Source organism: Cydia amplana, chromosome 15 (genome assembly GCF_948474715.1).
Source record: "Cydia amplana chromosome 15, ilCydAmpl1.1, whole genome shotgun sequence".
In the NCBI taxonomy this organism is placed as follows: Eukaryota; Metazoa; Arthropoda; class Insecta; order Lepidoptera; family Tortricidae; genus Cydia; species Cydia amplana.
The window spans coordinates 16,229,314-16,244,827 of NC_086083.1; the positions used below are offsets into that span (position 1 = coordinate 16,229,314).

The 15,514-nt window shown below is 37.9% G+C and overlaps 3 protein-coding genes and 1 long non-coding RNA gene across 7 annotated transcripts in view; 2 read left to right on the forward strand and 2 right to left on the reverse strand.

Annotated features, from left to right (window-relative positions):
• The window catches only part of LOC134654661 (zinc finger BED domain-containing protein 4-like), a 1,082,235-nt gene that overhangs the window by 683,107 nt on the left and 383,614 nt on the right, over nt 1–15,514 (forward strand). The window lies entirely within an intron of this gene.
• Nucleotides 1–15,514, forward strand: part of LOC134654688 (uncharacterized) — a 403,600-nt gene that overhangs the window by 237,701 nt on the left and 150,385 nt on the right. The gene's annotated exons all lie outside the window — the stretch shown is intronic.
• The window catches only part of LOC134654659 (uncharacterized), a 191,823-nt gene that overhangs the window by 119,742 nt on the left and 56,567 nt on the right, over nt 1–15,514 (reverse strand). The window lies entirely within an intron of this gene.
• LOC134654664 (protein kinase C and casein kinase substrate in neurons protein 1) overlaps nt 1–15,514 on the reverse strand; it is a 229,612-nt gene that overhangs the window by 41,570 nt on the left and 172,528 nt on the right. For all 4 annotated transcript variants that reach the window (XM_063510140.1, XM_063510139.1, XM_063510137.1 and 1 more), the window contains one exon: nt 722–910. In XM_063510140.1, coding sequence (XP_063366210.1) covers nt 722–910 — 189 coding nt within the window. The remainder of the gene's footprint in view (nt 1–721; nt 911–15,514) is intronic.

Sequence of the window (15,514 nt, forward strand, 5' to 3'; positions counted from 1 at the left end):
TCTACCTGTTTGGAGAGCTACCTGCGATTTCACTAAAGGCTAGAGAAGGTTATCATCATGCTTCATCAATTACTAATGCAAATGGTGTAATTCACGTCAATTTATTGTTCGGACTTCATACCCTGTCGTCCATTAACGAGTATCAGAAGCCTACGGCGTATCTGCTTTTTATTTTAATTTCCGACTAATATTTGTAATGCCTCCTAATAGTTTTATAACCTAGAATGCTTGCGTACACGTTTCTTTCTGTCGCAGTAAATGCAACGTGTTGTCAACCGATATTTTACTACATCCCTTTACTTCACGTGCTATTATGCGACTTAAGTTCTATTTCTATTTTGCCTAAGTTGCCTAAATGTACCACGTTTCAACGTCAATGTTCGCCTACATGTGGTTGTAGTAAAGTCCCTAGTTTAACTAACAAACACAACAATTTAAATTTCGCCTACAGTCGCTACAGTTAACAACAAGATATGGTGGACCTATTCTCAGCTAGGAATGCTTGTAGAAGGCAATGCCAACGGCATCGTTCGCCAGAGCAACTTTTCCGATGCGTACAAAAGACATCATATCGTACACACATTATGCTCCAATGCGGAACTCGACCTGAATACCTACCACAAACCGCTTCAGACACGGAGTCGTCAAAACGTCGGTATCCTGACATTGTTGCTTATTCTAGCGCGTGACATCTCCACTTCGTGATTAGAACTACACCTACCTGGTCAGGACTCAGCGAGCTGTCCCCTCCCGCGTTCCGTTCCTGGTTCTGCGCGGTCCGCTCCTGCTTGCACGCCGTGTGGTACTCTAGCCTCGTACGTTCCACCTTCTGGAGAAACTTGGCCCACGGCTTCTGCGCTTTCTTGAACGCTTCGTCCATTTCTTTCCTTTCTTTTAGCTGGATCATTGACTGTGGACAAGGAAAAATGTAGATTAATTAAATTGTCATTGTCAGCAATTGGGTAAACAATTATTTTAAAAAAATCTTCTAAATTGTGATGGCCTGCTTTCTTTGCTTAAGAGCACCTAAAACTTCGTCGTAACTGCTTGAACATTTGTAGTTTGCAATATCTACATTATCTGATTACCTAGCTGTAGTTGTTTCCACCGTAATGTGAGGCTTTTCATATTTTTCACCTGTAGGTATGTGTTAATCTTATTCATCAATCGTTCCATGAGCTTGTTAAAATGCTACAATTACAACATTTGCTCACTTTGTAATGCGACTTTAAAAATGCCCATAACTCTGACAGAGTCTCAATAACCTGAGCGGAGAGCTAATCTCTACCACCTAAATAGAGTCTAGAGACAAACTATCCGCACTTGTGTACTTAGTGTACACTGTCTATAGGCAGGCATGTATGTACCAACATAGTTTGCCATATAACGTTACTCGCCACACGTGCCGCCGCATCTGAGGCGGCGATTTGCTTTGTTTGAGCTTTAGCTTAAGCTACATACTTGTTGGCTCGCGGTTAGCTGAAATTGAACTATTCCCATGTAGTCGGTAGTGGATCGTTCCTAAGGGGAAACCAGTGTAACACGTATATTCGAACAGCCGTGCGAAAGCGACTAGATGTCTCCCAAAAACGCAGGTGCATATTTTAATCGCTGATTGCTGTTTCATTTAAACAGATGGACGCATAGGCCGACGCAAACTTTATTCTATCACAAATTACTTAGATTTTCCTATAGTACCTATTTATTTATTTAATATATGCTGATACAGACAACTAACGACAAAATAAACATAGGTATATTTATTAATACTAATCAATATAGCCAATTTAGTCAAGATCAAGAGTCATATGTTGTGGTATATAATAAGCGCTGACTTGTAGGAGTGATGAGGTTTTTTTTTGTATTATCACATTTATCACTTATTAAAAAAGACATGTCCCATATTCGGGGTAGAATAAGTATTTTTTGCCTATTCTAAATTCTGTATTATATTTGATGTTTGAATTTGTATATTATATTAGTTCTCATTTCCCAGCATTTTTTTTGTATATTATGTTGAGTAAATTTCGCTCTCTGGAAAGCGTTGGGAATACAAAGCCTGTTTGGTAAACATTAACGTGGACGTGCGGTCGGACGTTAACTTTACCTGTTATAGCCAAGTTAATTCGCAAGGAACTTTCAAAGATATTCGTACGTTACTTGAGATAAATTATTAATAACAGGAAACTGGAGAACACGAATTTATATGAGCCCAAGTAATGATTATGTATTAACAGTGTACGTAGGTATATTTTGTGTCGTGTGTTCCATCTCCATCGTAGTGTTAAAAGTACGGGGGTTTGGCCAAGATGATAAACGTCAACTGAAACTTAAATAATGTATGGAAATAGTATACGTGACTTTTCCTAACGTCTGTAATCCCGATACATTTTTACTATTCGTTTGAGGTTTGTCGATATACGTTTTTATCTTGACTAGGCCCCCAGAGCCGATTGATGAACGTTTTGTTTTTATGACGCAGGTAAAGAGGCTGCGTTTTGAACTGAAAATGTACTTTGAAAGAGAAAGAGGTTTTTATTTCTACGAAAAACAGGCTCAAGTTGATGTTCGACCTACTTTTATTGAGAAATGGTGTAAATTACTTGGTATAACTTCACTTTTACGTCTTCCTGTACCTGTATAGTAAATGGTAGCAATCTTAGGATACTGAAGTTTCACTGCTAGTGCATTATTGCAATATTTGCAACATCATTTCTGATGCAACATTCTCCTCTGTAGCGTATATGAAATATTAAATGTTGTCGTAAAAACCGCATACATTTCAAAACATCACAATGTATTGACGTAAAAAACAAGTACCTCTTAAAGAGTTTCTCAGAAAAACCGTGAACTCTGTTATATCGCAAGTAAAACTTCATTGGCGGTAAAACAATAGTACATGTACACGCACAATAATGGGAATGACAATATCTTCCTCTACAACCTTCGCTCATTAATTTGTGTATAACCTTATGTAATTGCTGTCACTTAAGAGCCAACAGGAGTGCTCATTTCTCCATACAAACGTACTCGACTGTTTCCTCCGTGGGTTTTGAAGCTAGAGCAATGATTTTTTCAACACAGATTAATATTGTCAATATCTGTGTCGGACCGATTTGCTTTGTTTGATATTTTTTTTAAGGCGCTAGAGCCCTTCAAAAATGGCCAAAATGGCCTAATTGACTATGCCGCAATGAGAGGCGTGCTATTCAAAACTGACATCAATTAGTCAAAAAAGCAAAACGGTCCGACACAGATAATGTCATAATCATTTAGATTTCCAAATTTGGTTACGATTGGTTAAGTATTGGAGAAGGAAACAGTCGAGTACGAAACCTCGATTTTTGATATTTTTACGCAGGATTTTTCGCCTTGTCCTTATCGCACTAGTTTTAGGAGCCGCTTCCGTTAGCGAGACGGGTATATTTACCTAAAATATTTAAATCTTAGCTCCTGTTGGCTCTTAAAATAAACTTTAAAGACAACTCGCCTTCAAATTAAATCCAATGATGGAAAGATAAGATGCATTTTATGATTCAAAATCTTTTGAATCATATAATTTTGACCGGTAGCCGAATTGTCAGGCTATCTAGTCTAGACTACTTCTTCATCTAATTAAATATCTACTCGTAAATCACATGCTCTGACGCTTATAGCTCAGATACGAAATGTTTAATGATATTTCCGGCACTAAAATAAACAATATTGACTCAACAATTCGGGTACCGGTCTTTAATTTATTTACATTTCCAGCACGTCTAATGTTGTTTTAAGAGAGAATTCCAGAAGCAAGTTTAATTAAGAACGTTCGAGAACGTTTGTGCTTTCAAATGGTTGTTGCGAACTGTCTCTTTGTGGAGCGGGAATTCGGACTACAACTTTTGATCAATGGAACTCGGTGCTGGATAAATTAAGTGTTTTGCAATTTTAGTACTCGAGTCTGTGCGGAAAGAGAAGAGTGGTGGAATGTATGGGGCCCAATACATTCCACGGCTCTTCTCTTTCCGCACAGACTCAAACAGCGACACTGCGACATAATGGTCCTTATGTATTTGCAATAATAGTTATTTGTTTTAAATACAAGGGAACAAAGTTCTTATTCAACCTCTCGTGCTAATATTGATTGACACCACACCAACGCGAGGAAAATATTAACTACCTACTTAAATAAAAAATTAAAATTGGCTTACTATTCTGTTGTAGAGCAAATAAGTCTTAAACAACCCAACAATCTCAAACAACCAAGCTCATCACAAATGCATGTACCTACCTACAGGAAGCTTATGATTTTTTATTTATTTATTAGCGAAACACTTCGTTCGTTCATTCGTTTATTTGCCTCTTTCGTTCGAATATGCAAGAACGAATGGTACGAGGGGTATTCAAAATATTCTCGGTATGAGAATGAAAACAAACAAGTACGAAAAGTTTGATATTTTTATTTTTCAATATACTCCCCCCCTATGTTCATACACTTAAAAGATCGATCAATTATTTTTTTTAATCCCTCGTAAAAATATTTTTTATCTTTCGTGTAAAAATGCTCCTCCACTGCCGCCTTCAATGCTTCATCGTCAGAAAATTTATTTCCACGCAGATCCTTTTTAAGATTGGGGAGCAAAAAGAAGTCGCTGAGGGCTAAGTCCGGACTATACGGTGGGTGAGTAACAGTTTTAAACCCACATTCAACAATAGCTGCCTTGGCAATATGAGCAGTATGGACGGGGGCGTTGTCATGCAGAAGCAGAATACCTTTGGTTAACTTTCCTCGCCTCTTTTCTTTAATTACATCCTTTAATTGACGTAGAATGTTAGCGTAGTACTGTCCTGTGATATTTACACCTTTTTCTTTATAATCGATTAGTAATACTCCTTCACAATCCCAAAATATCGTGGCCATGACCTTGCCAGCTGAAGGGATGACCTTGAACTTCTTGGGATGAGCTGAACCCTTAATGTGCCACTGCATGGACTCTTGTTTACTCTCTGGGTCATAATGATGAACCCAGGTTTCATCTCCAGTAACTATTCTTCACCTCATCAGGATTTTCACCGCACAGGTCAATAAAATCGGAACAACAAGCTACACGCATGTCTTTTTGAAGCCGAGTCAGCATTCGCGGAACCCATCTTGCACTTACTTTTGACATATTAAGATGGTCATGTATAATATCATGTACGGTACCAATAGAGAGATTGGTTACTTGTGCTATAGATTTTACCTTCACTCGACCATCTTCCAATATAAGTTTTTCCACTTTATCAATATTTTCTTGTGAAGTAGCTACTACAGGCCGGCCAGGTCTAGGGTCATCTTCAATACTCTCCCTTCCGCGTTTAAACTCTCTTGACCACTTTTGAATGGTAGATAAAGAAGGAGCAGACTCACGGTAAACACAATCCATTTCCTCTTTTATGGTTTTTTGATTTTTACCCTGTTTTGTCAAGAATTTTATCACGCATCGATGTTCTAATTTAGTTAACATTGTCAATTCGCACATGATGTTCATGTTTGTTCAGCAATTGCAGAAAAACAAAAGACCATCTCGGTTCGAATTATACTTTTTTTTAATGTCAATGAATAAACCTTAGCGGCCAGTAACGAAAGAAATTTTAGAAGAGGTCGTAAGATATCAATACCGAGAATATTTTGAACGCCCCTCGTAAATAAAGAAATTTAGTTCTTTCAATGTGTGCAAGTAGGTCCTCTGTATACGCAAGGGTGATTTCTATGATTTCCATAATAACCATAAACACGTGAGCATTAATGTCAAGGTCGCCGTGACATCGATACCCCGGTAGCTCCGTCCTTCTCACCGCGTATTTCCTGTCTCTTTAATTTTGCTGTTTATTTCCATTGTTCTGTTAAGTGGTAAACAGAATTGTGCGCTTGTAATTCTAGAGGGTATTCATAGTGAAATAGCCTTGGTTACTTTACCTAGTTTGAGGTTTTGTGCGATTATCTGAATATAATTGGTCCTTTTTTATGATATAGGCGGCAAACAAGCAGACGAATCGCCTGATGGTAAGCAATTACAGCCACCCATGGACACCTGCAACACTAGAGGGGTTGCAAGTGCGTTGCCGGCCTTTAAGAAGGGAGTACGCTCTTTTCTTGACAGTTTGAAGTTCGTATCGGTCCGGAAATACCGCGGGTGACAGTTCATTACACAGTTTAGCTCCTAAATCTACAACATGCACGTGTGTATAATTCTGATAGTGTCGTGATGCAGAGACAACCAACTGGACACGACAGGGCGTGACGGGGCATACATTACGAGTGTTTACATGCTCGATGGGACACGGGACATGAGACTATTAAATTAAGGTTATGGACCTTTAATGACTTGGACACTTCCTGTTCGTTCTATGGAATATAACCTCTTATCTGACAGAGTAAAAAGTAACAGTTCCTTGGGACTGAAATAGGAAAGATCTAAAGCTGGACAGTTAAGTATTTAGCAACATTTTATTAGAGCTATTTTTAATGTCGACTGTTTTAACAAAGATAACAACAGCAAAGTAACAAAAAATGTCCAATCACATTAGAAATACACAATATAATTTAGCCTGATAATAGGTCCAACCCCACAGTATACCTTAGTCCAAAAGTATAAGAGCCACTTATAAGCATATATTACAAAAAAATTGCTCAGTAAAGAAGTTAAATTTCAGCAAAATTGTAATACCATTCTAGAACAAAAATTTGGTCACAACCAAGTTGAATTTCAAGAAAATTGTGATATGATTCTAGAACAAGTGCCAACCACGCGATAACGACACGTCTCGATCAAGATAAGCATCGCGCGATAGCATCACTCGGAATTTGACGTCCCGACATGTATCGGAGATTGCTTATCTGCATCTATGTGCGTTGTGCGCATTTGTGCAACTCGTGTGTACACATTACAGATGAATTTCAACTTTATACAGTTCACGGAAGGTCTGTTTTAGATAAATGGAGCTGAGGGCGATAGTGAGTGTAATCCAGTAGTTAGGAAATATTTTGGTAAGATAAATAATTTTGGAGTTTAATCATATTATGTATTACATCTAGTAAATTACCATACCGGGGTCATGATTTGGAATAGCAAAAAGTGATGAAAATGGATGAAACTGAACTAGTTCTTCTAAGGGGCTTAATAAGAAAATCACGAAAATATACAAGGGTTTTATATAGGGTTGCCAGATGGTCGGGATTTGGCGGGATTCTCCCGATTTTTAGCATGTGTTCCCGATTCCCGACCAACTGCAAATTGTCCCGAAAAACAGGTTCACGTTATAAAACAATGATTTCAAGTTCCGAACTGTCGTCGAGCGAGCGCGCGGGGCATGCGTGGCGAGAGATTGTGCGGTGAGGGAGCGATGGTTTTTTTTCCCGACTTAAGTCCCAAAATCCCGAAAAATTTATATTTTTTCCCGATAATAGCGCCTTTCAATCTGGCAACCCTAGTTTTATAGGTGCGTTTCGGCTCTCGAGGTTTTATATGGCATTCCTGGCTTTTTTTGGTGCGAATTCCTTGAAAAAATTGTACAGTATAGCCTTCGTAACTTTTTAGGGTTCCGTAGCCAAATGGCAAAAAACGGAACCCTTATAGATTCGTCTTGTCTGTCTGTCTGTCTGTCTGTCTGTCTGTCCTTCTGTCCGTCTGTCCGTCTGTCCGTCTGTCTGTCCGTCCGTATGTCACAGCCACTTTTCTCCGAAACTATAAGAACTATACTGTTGAAACTTAGTAAGTAGATGTATTCTGTGAACCGCATTAAGATTTTCACACAAAAATAGAAAAAAAAACAATAAATTTTTGGGGTTCCCCATACTTAGAACTGAAACTCAAAATTTTTTTTTTCATCAAACCCATACGTGTGGGGTATCTATGGATAGGTCTTCAAAAATAATATTGAGGTTTCTAATATCATTTTTTTCTAAACTGAATAGTTTGCGCGAGAGACACATCCAAAGTGGTAAAATGTGTGTCCCCCCCCCCTGTAACTTCTAAAATAAGAGAATGATAAAACTAAAAAAAATATATGATGTACATTACCATGTAAACTTCCACCGAAAATTGGTTTGAACGAGATCTAGTAAGTAGTTTTTTTTTTATACGTCATAAATCGCCTAAATACGGAACCCTTCATGGGCGAGTCCGACTCGCACTTGGCCGCTTTTTGACAATTACTTCATTGCACATTCTGTAGGCAACTGCATATTTGTCTATTATCAACATCAATGACCTTTCGGTACCACTACACATTGAAACATCAGGTTAAAGAACCAATTAACTTGATGATGAATGCTTGGAAGTTTTCCTGGCAAAAAACAAGTCCTTGATAAAAAATAACTGTTACCGTATAAGTGAGTCCATTATTAAAACATAATCATCAGATAACTGCAATGGATCATCGGTTGGTATAACGCTGATATCATCTCAAATGGAATCATGGCGGCCTGTTATGGGGATGCCATCATTATGAACTCATCTCGTTATCCTGCCTTATTAAGGTTTTCTAGTAATATAAGATACAATCTAAATCTGTTGATGGCGACCTAAGTTGGCCATACTAAGGTTCTATGCTAAGAGACGGGACTAAGGTCAACTGTGATAAAACAACGTAACATTTAGAATCGTTTCGATGACTTCGATGAGTAATGAAAATGGATGACCGTTTCATAAAAAGTACACTCGGCAATAACAGCGGTCGCATTCTGAGAATTTTTGGCGTTACTTAAAAATATTTTATTTCAATTAAATTTAATCATTTAGCCGAAATTCTGTCGGACAAGGACAAGGGCTAAATAATATGTAGGTATATTTCAGGAACGTTTTAAACAATTCTAATCATCAACAACGCGTAGTATACTATCGGGCGGCATTCTATGTAGTAATTAGTTGTACGATAACAAATCTACATGTAACACGGCATATAGCAGCGGGGTCATCTGAGAAGCCTTAGTATCCGACCGACTGACCCAATAACACAGGCCACACTGCAGTTTACACTACTACATAAATAATACCAGTACTTAGAGGCTTCACTAGAAATTCTACAAATTGGAAACACTCTTTTGCTTTTCCTGGGACATCAGTTACCCGACCGTTACGCGACCAAGACCATAACCTGCGATGAAACTTTATAACTAGGATATAAATACGGTATATCGCAGTCTCATTTCAATACAAAATCTTCTAGACTATTCGAATTATCAGCGCATTTGAAGATAACTAAATTTAAATAGGTATTTGGATCTTAAATGCCTAGCAACAGCGCAAATTAACTTGTTAAGTAAATTTCTGACAATAGCTGCGGGCTCAGCACGGTTCCATTTTTATCGACTATCACTATGCCCGTCACTTTCGCACTTACATACTTGTTAGAACGTGACAGGCATGGTGATAAACGATAAAAATGCGATCGTGCTACTAGGGCTGGTGTCTCCATTGTCTCCAACCCTTTTCAGATAACCGCCAATACGTAGTATTGTCTTCGGTTACCGCGATAGTTTTAATTAAGTACTCATGAAATAAAACTATTAAAACGGATTATATCGCGTATATTGAATTTATACTACATCCCGACGACGTAACGTTAACCGTACCGTAACGTAATTTCGCCAATACGTAGATTAAACGATACGTGTCGGAGAAAACTGGGGACAAACAGCCTCTAGCCCTAAACGAATAAACCGTGTTCTATCGTGGATAAAAAAGACCGCTCAAAATATAGAACGTAACGTAATCTGTCTACATCACGCGTCGAGATAGTATCGGACTATCGGCGTATCCTGTAGCCGCCCAGAGACCTATAAAAAGGTCTCCAATTCCATTCTAATTTGAACTTTGTGTTGACAAAATAAAATTTAATTTTACTTGGCAAGATTTGACGTATGGGCGGCTAGAGCAGCGGTCGGCAACCTTTTAGCAGCCAAGGGCCACATAGTAGTTTACGAAGTTGACGCGGGCCGCACTTTGTTAATATTTATGAAATTTATCAGACATTGTCGTTTGTCAATATGTGCCTATTACATACAAAATAGCCAGGGAGGCTCGCGGGCCGCAAGTGACAGGTTCACGGGCCGCATGCGGCCCGCGGGCCGCGGGTTGCCGACCGCTGGGCTAGAGGGTATCGGAGCAGAGATCGTGCGTAATCGTTTAACGCTGGATTAGCAATATTTGCACGCGCCGTGTGCTTCCGCGTGCCTGCGCCGGCGCAAGCTTGAGAAATTGTTTACCAACAACGAGATCGTCTCGGTACTACTCCCGAGATGACCAAACTCGATTGACAAACAGATGGACTTGGACGTTATGGACAAGCCTGCTTGAAGTAAGTATGATAGAAATTCCAGTCAAGCAGCCATATTCGAACTTTAAGATACCTACGTCAAATATAAGATATTGAAACGATATGGATCGGATATGTCAGTGTCAAAAGTGACGTTTCTTCAAACAAAAACGTCACTTTTGACACTTGTTTGACACTTACATATCAGATCCATATCGTTTCAATATCTTATATTTGACGTATCTTAAAGTTCGAATATGGCTGAAGGTGTCAATTTATAAAGGTTTCAAGTAAATAATGCTAAAATAATTTACGTACGTAGTTAATTTTCGAAATTTAGTTTGAATTTGAATAGCCTACTTCAAAAAGGATGGAAGGAAATTTTTAGGGGTTACTTTACATTGGCCATTTCATACTGTTAGTATTGGCATTGGCAGCCAAATTAGCTTAGATGGATCAACAATTAAAGTCTGTGCCCGTACTAAGTATATGTGTTAATTCTTTTATGTTAGTAACTCAGTAGCATTTTTGACAACAGATAATATACATATAAGATAGTATAAAATATGCCTTTGCTTAAAAACTGCACAAATAACTTTCGTCCAAACGCATATTATCGCCAAAAACATTCCACTGATAAATACGATGATTACTCTCACAGGCCAATTAGAGTTTTAGGTATTCGATCTGTTTCCGATATGATACTGATCTGACAGTATCAAAATAGTTATTTTCGACACAAGTGCGAAAAAGAGGAAATTCGAAACGAGTGGCGATAAATTAAAACACAACCGAAGGGAGTGTTTTAAATCGACACGAGTTGCGAATTACCTATTCGCACGTGTATCGAACAACGTTTTACAGTAAGTACATATGGCACTTTAAAGTTTCGACATACGCACGAAAAGTGCTATTTTACGCACTAGTGCGGAAAAGTAGCCCCATATGTACTGTAAAAGACATTTACAGTACATATGGGGCTATTTACTCGTTTCGAATTTCCTCTTTTTCGCACTTGTATCGAAATGAATATTATAGTTGACTAAACTGTATCGAAATGAATATTATAGTTGAGTTGGGGTTCCACAGTGAAAAAAGTATGCGATTTCACTTTGGTATACGAAGTCTTAATTCAAGCATTGCAGTCGACGAGTAGAAAAATAACTATTTTCTACTCTCGTACTTTTATTTTTCAGTTAAAGGGTCGTGCACACACCTTTAAACCCCTATCTTATAGTTGTCAAGACAAGTCTTTAGTCTATTCCCCAAAAAAGTATTTGTGCATACACGCAGTATCTTTTTGCCACTTTTACGATACTTAGTGTAATCAACACTTAAAAAATATTGTATGAAATACATTGTTGCCAACCTAATTTTAATTGTCATCTCTAACAGATGAGTGAACCATAGATATATTTTTTTTATTTCTTTCATTCTTTTGCCGCCCGTACCCTCCATTCTTTGCTACTTCTTGATTGAAAAATATTTGTTAAATTTACAAAGTAAGTGCTTGGTCGTAGAAAAAGTATTGTATGTAACGTAGTTTAACTGAAACAGAATAAATACTGAGTCAAAAATACTCGTGGCGTCTTTATTAACAATTTTCGGCTTCGCCTCAAATTGTTACTCACGCCACTCGCCTTTTTTGACCTCTCTTAAACAACGGTTGCATAAAATACTATTCTACTATAATTAATATTGTCCTTCGCTGCCTGAAACACAGGGAATCCTAGTTCAGGCGTTTGTAAATCACTTGTCTTTATAAATTCTTAGTCTTTAAGAGCAACCACTGTACTATACTTTTCTCAATAAATTATTTATTTATTTATTATCATTCAACCAAAAACGGCACTTTTGACAATGAAAGATCAGTATCATATCGGAAACAGATCGAATAACCAAAACTCGAATTGGCCTGTCAGAGGGATTGTCACATTTGGCGGCGAGCCACAGATAACGCGCCTTTATGGTCATGTCATTAGGGATGACATTTGCTCGCGCAGATAAGGTATATTTGGGGCAGTGACACTCTCAACACTGTTTTGTTGATATCTAGCTGTATTCATAATATAATATGTATTAATAATATAATATATCATGATAGATTTAATCGTCTCCTTTCTCTTTGATTTATTTATATATGTATATTTGTGTAAAGTGTCATTCTATGGAACTTGCTATGTAAACAAATCGGCATATTGAAACTGTCAAAAAATATGAATTTTCTAGTGATCTTTGTTTACATACGATATGATATGATATGATTTATTTATCTCACAATATACAATTTCACTTAAAATTACACATGGTAGATTGTCAGGGATTTATATTGTGATTGTCAGTTTTTTTTACATTACGAATAATTGAATAAGTATGAAGAATAACAGTCACAATCAAAATTTCATTCAAAATTTAGGTATTAAATTACAAATCGTATGTCAGCAGTTTCACAATAAATTAGTTAGCAAGTTCTATAAAATGACACTTTATGTCCGTTTGTATTTTTCTTATGCATTTCATAATTGTATAGATTGCATAATGGTGAACGATGCTGCAACTGCTGTTTAATTATCTATAACGTGGTTTACTTTGAACAAGGTTATAATAACGTCGCTAATCACGTCACTTCACGGCTTCCAGCCGCGACTAATATTATGTCATTAGTTGGTACATAATAGATACGCGTCGCGCGTTATTATTAACACCGTTATGTTGAATAATACGAATACCAAGCTATGAAGCTATGCTGTACTAAGAAGGGTGTACTTGATAGATATATATTCAATTAAATCCCAAGGGCGGGTCGTACGTAGTATGGGTGGAAGCCTATATTTCCATGTTCATATCAGAACGTGACGCTAACAAAGGCTGCTTAGTCAAAAATGCTCAAAATGCCGTTCATAAAAATCTCGTGTGCCTTGAGAAGGACTAAAATATACCTACCTATTAAATGGGATACAGTAAAATTCCCAAACTTATTGCACGATCTATGGGAGAATTTGTCTGGTAGTGCGATTCTTTTCACACAAAACCAGGTGTTTTGTATGTTTTTATTACTAAAACATTGCTCAAGGATCAGCTTAGGTAAGAAGAGATGTGTTAACGGTACACATTTCCTCACAGTGCTAATGGTCATCTCGCACCACGAGTTAACAGTTACTATTAGCGACTAAGTGCTATGTTACGTGCAATTTGACGCTTGACGTTTGACGTACTGTTGCCAAAATAGTGCGCTTGTAAAGATAAATAACGCCAACACCTACGTCTATGAAAATTTACATACGCCCTTAAAGCCTCTATTACATGGTCGGCAACGAAGCTTCCGAGTATCCCGAGCGGCCTAATATACTTTCTTGTCGAGCCACGTAATTGACGAACTAAGACTTTGACGAATTGCGAAATGGACGAATTACGATACTGACGAAACGCATTATGGACGAACCACGTAATGACCGAACTGCGACTTAGACGAGTCGCGTGTTTGGACCAATAACTATCAAATCGCTTGGTTTACTACCACACCAAAAATTACTTTGAACCGTCGGCAGCTAGTTAGGGTTCCGTAGCCAAATGGCAAAAAACGGAACCCTTATAGATTCGTCATGTCTGTCTGTCTGTCCGTCTGTCCGTCTGTCCGTCTGTCTGTCCGTCCGTATGTCACAGCCACTTTTCTCCGAAACTATAAGAACTATACTGTTGAAACTTGGTAAGTAGATGTATTCTGTGAACCGCATTAAGATTTTCACACAAAAATAGAAAAAAAACAATAAATTTTTGGGGTTCCCCATACTTCGAACTGAAACTCAAAAATTTTTTTTTCATCAAACCCATACGTGTGGGGTATCTACGGATAGGTCTTCAAAAATTATATTGAGGTTTCTAATATCATTTTTTTCTAAACTGAATAGTTTGCGCGAGAGACACTTCCAAAGTGGTAAAATGTGTGTCCCCCCCCCCTGTAACTTCTAAAATAAGAGAATGATAAAACTAAAAAAAATATATGATGTACATTACCATGTAAACTTCCACCGAAAATTGGTTTGAACGGGATCTAGCAAGTAGTTTTTTTATACGTCATAAATCGCCTAAATACGGAACCCTTCATGGGCGAGTCCGACTCGCACTTGGCCGCTTTTTTTTTATTAAGGTTTTGGTTGGAGTCTGCCCTTGCAAATATAGTCTTTAGTATTTTTCAAACTGGAAGGGTACGCTGACATATGTCATCTCCATACAATTTATAACCTATAGATGGTCAAGCAAATCTTATCAGTAGAAAAAGGCGGCACATTTGAAAAATGTAGGCGCGTAGGGATATCGCCCCATAGAAAATTTGAATTTCGCGCCTTTTTCTACTGACAAGATTTGCTTGACCATCTATAAAAATGCCAATAGTCGCAAAATTTTATTGAATTGACATCTGTCAGCGTACTCTTCCAGTTTGAAAAATACTCTAGTTTCCGTGTGATTTGCTCTTGATTAAAACGTACAATAATTCAATATAAAAATTACAATTTCACGTTAGCGCCCTCTTAACGAAATTTCTTCGTGTAATGCGTGATTTGTACTGATGATGTGAATGAGCCCTCGGAATACAATGATCAATCTCCATCTTAAGTGTACTACTCTAACTAGCCACCAACAATACTTAACGTTAATAAGGCGCTTGCTGCTGTAACTGTATTCTGCTTTCTCATATTTTTATGTGGAAAGTATGAAATTATAATTATATTACGTAATTATTTTACTAAAAACACAGGTTAAAATATCGAATACCTACATATATTTGTATATGTAGGTATAAAGGCTAAAATGAACCCTTAAAAATAAATGAATCATTATACAAATGCGTGCCAGCAAAATTAACCGGCCGTCTTCAGCAACAAACAGGCACTTCAGTAATGGTGCTATAAAATTACTCAACACATTCGCACCTCCGGCGCGCCCACGATGTTTTACTGTCCATTAAGCCGGTGTTACGGCACAGGTATCTAACGTCACTGGTAACTTTGCAATGTTGGTTATAACTTATAATACCTTGGCCAGACTATGCTCATCGCGCTGCCGCGATGTCACCCGCTCCGGTCACACGGCTCGGCCACGACATTGAGCGACTTGCGACGGCATAGGTTGGAGAAAGACACATCGATAGGACCTTTTGTTTCCACCTATGGTTGTCACTGCCATCGTCGCCAGTCGCGTAAAGTCGTGGCCGAGCCGACACACTGCCCTACTCGCG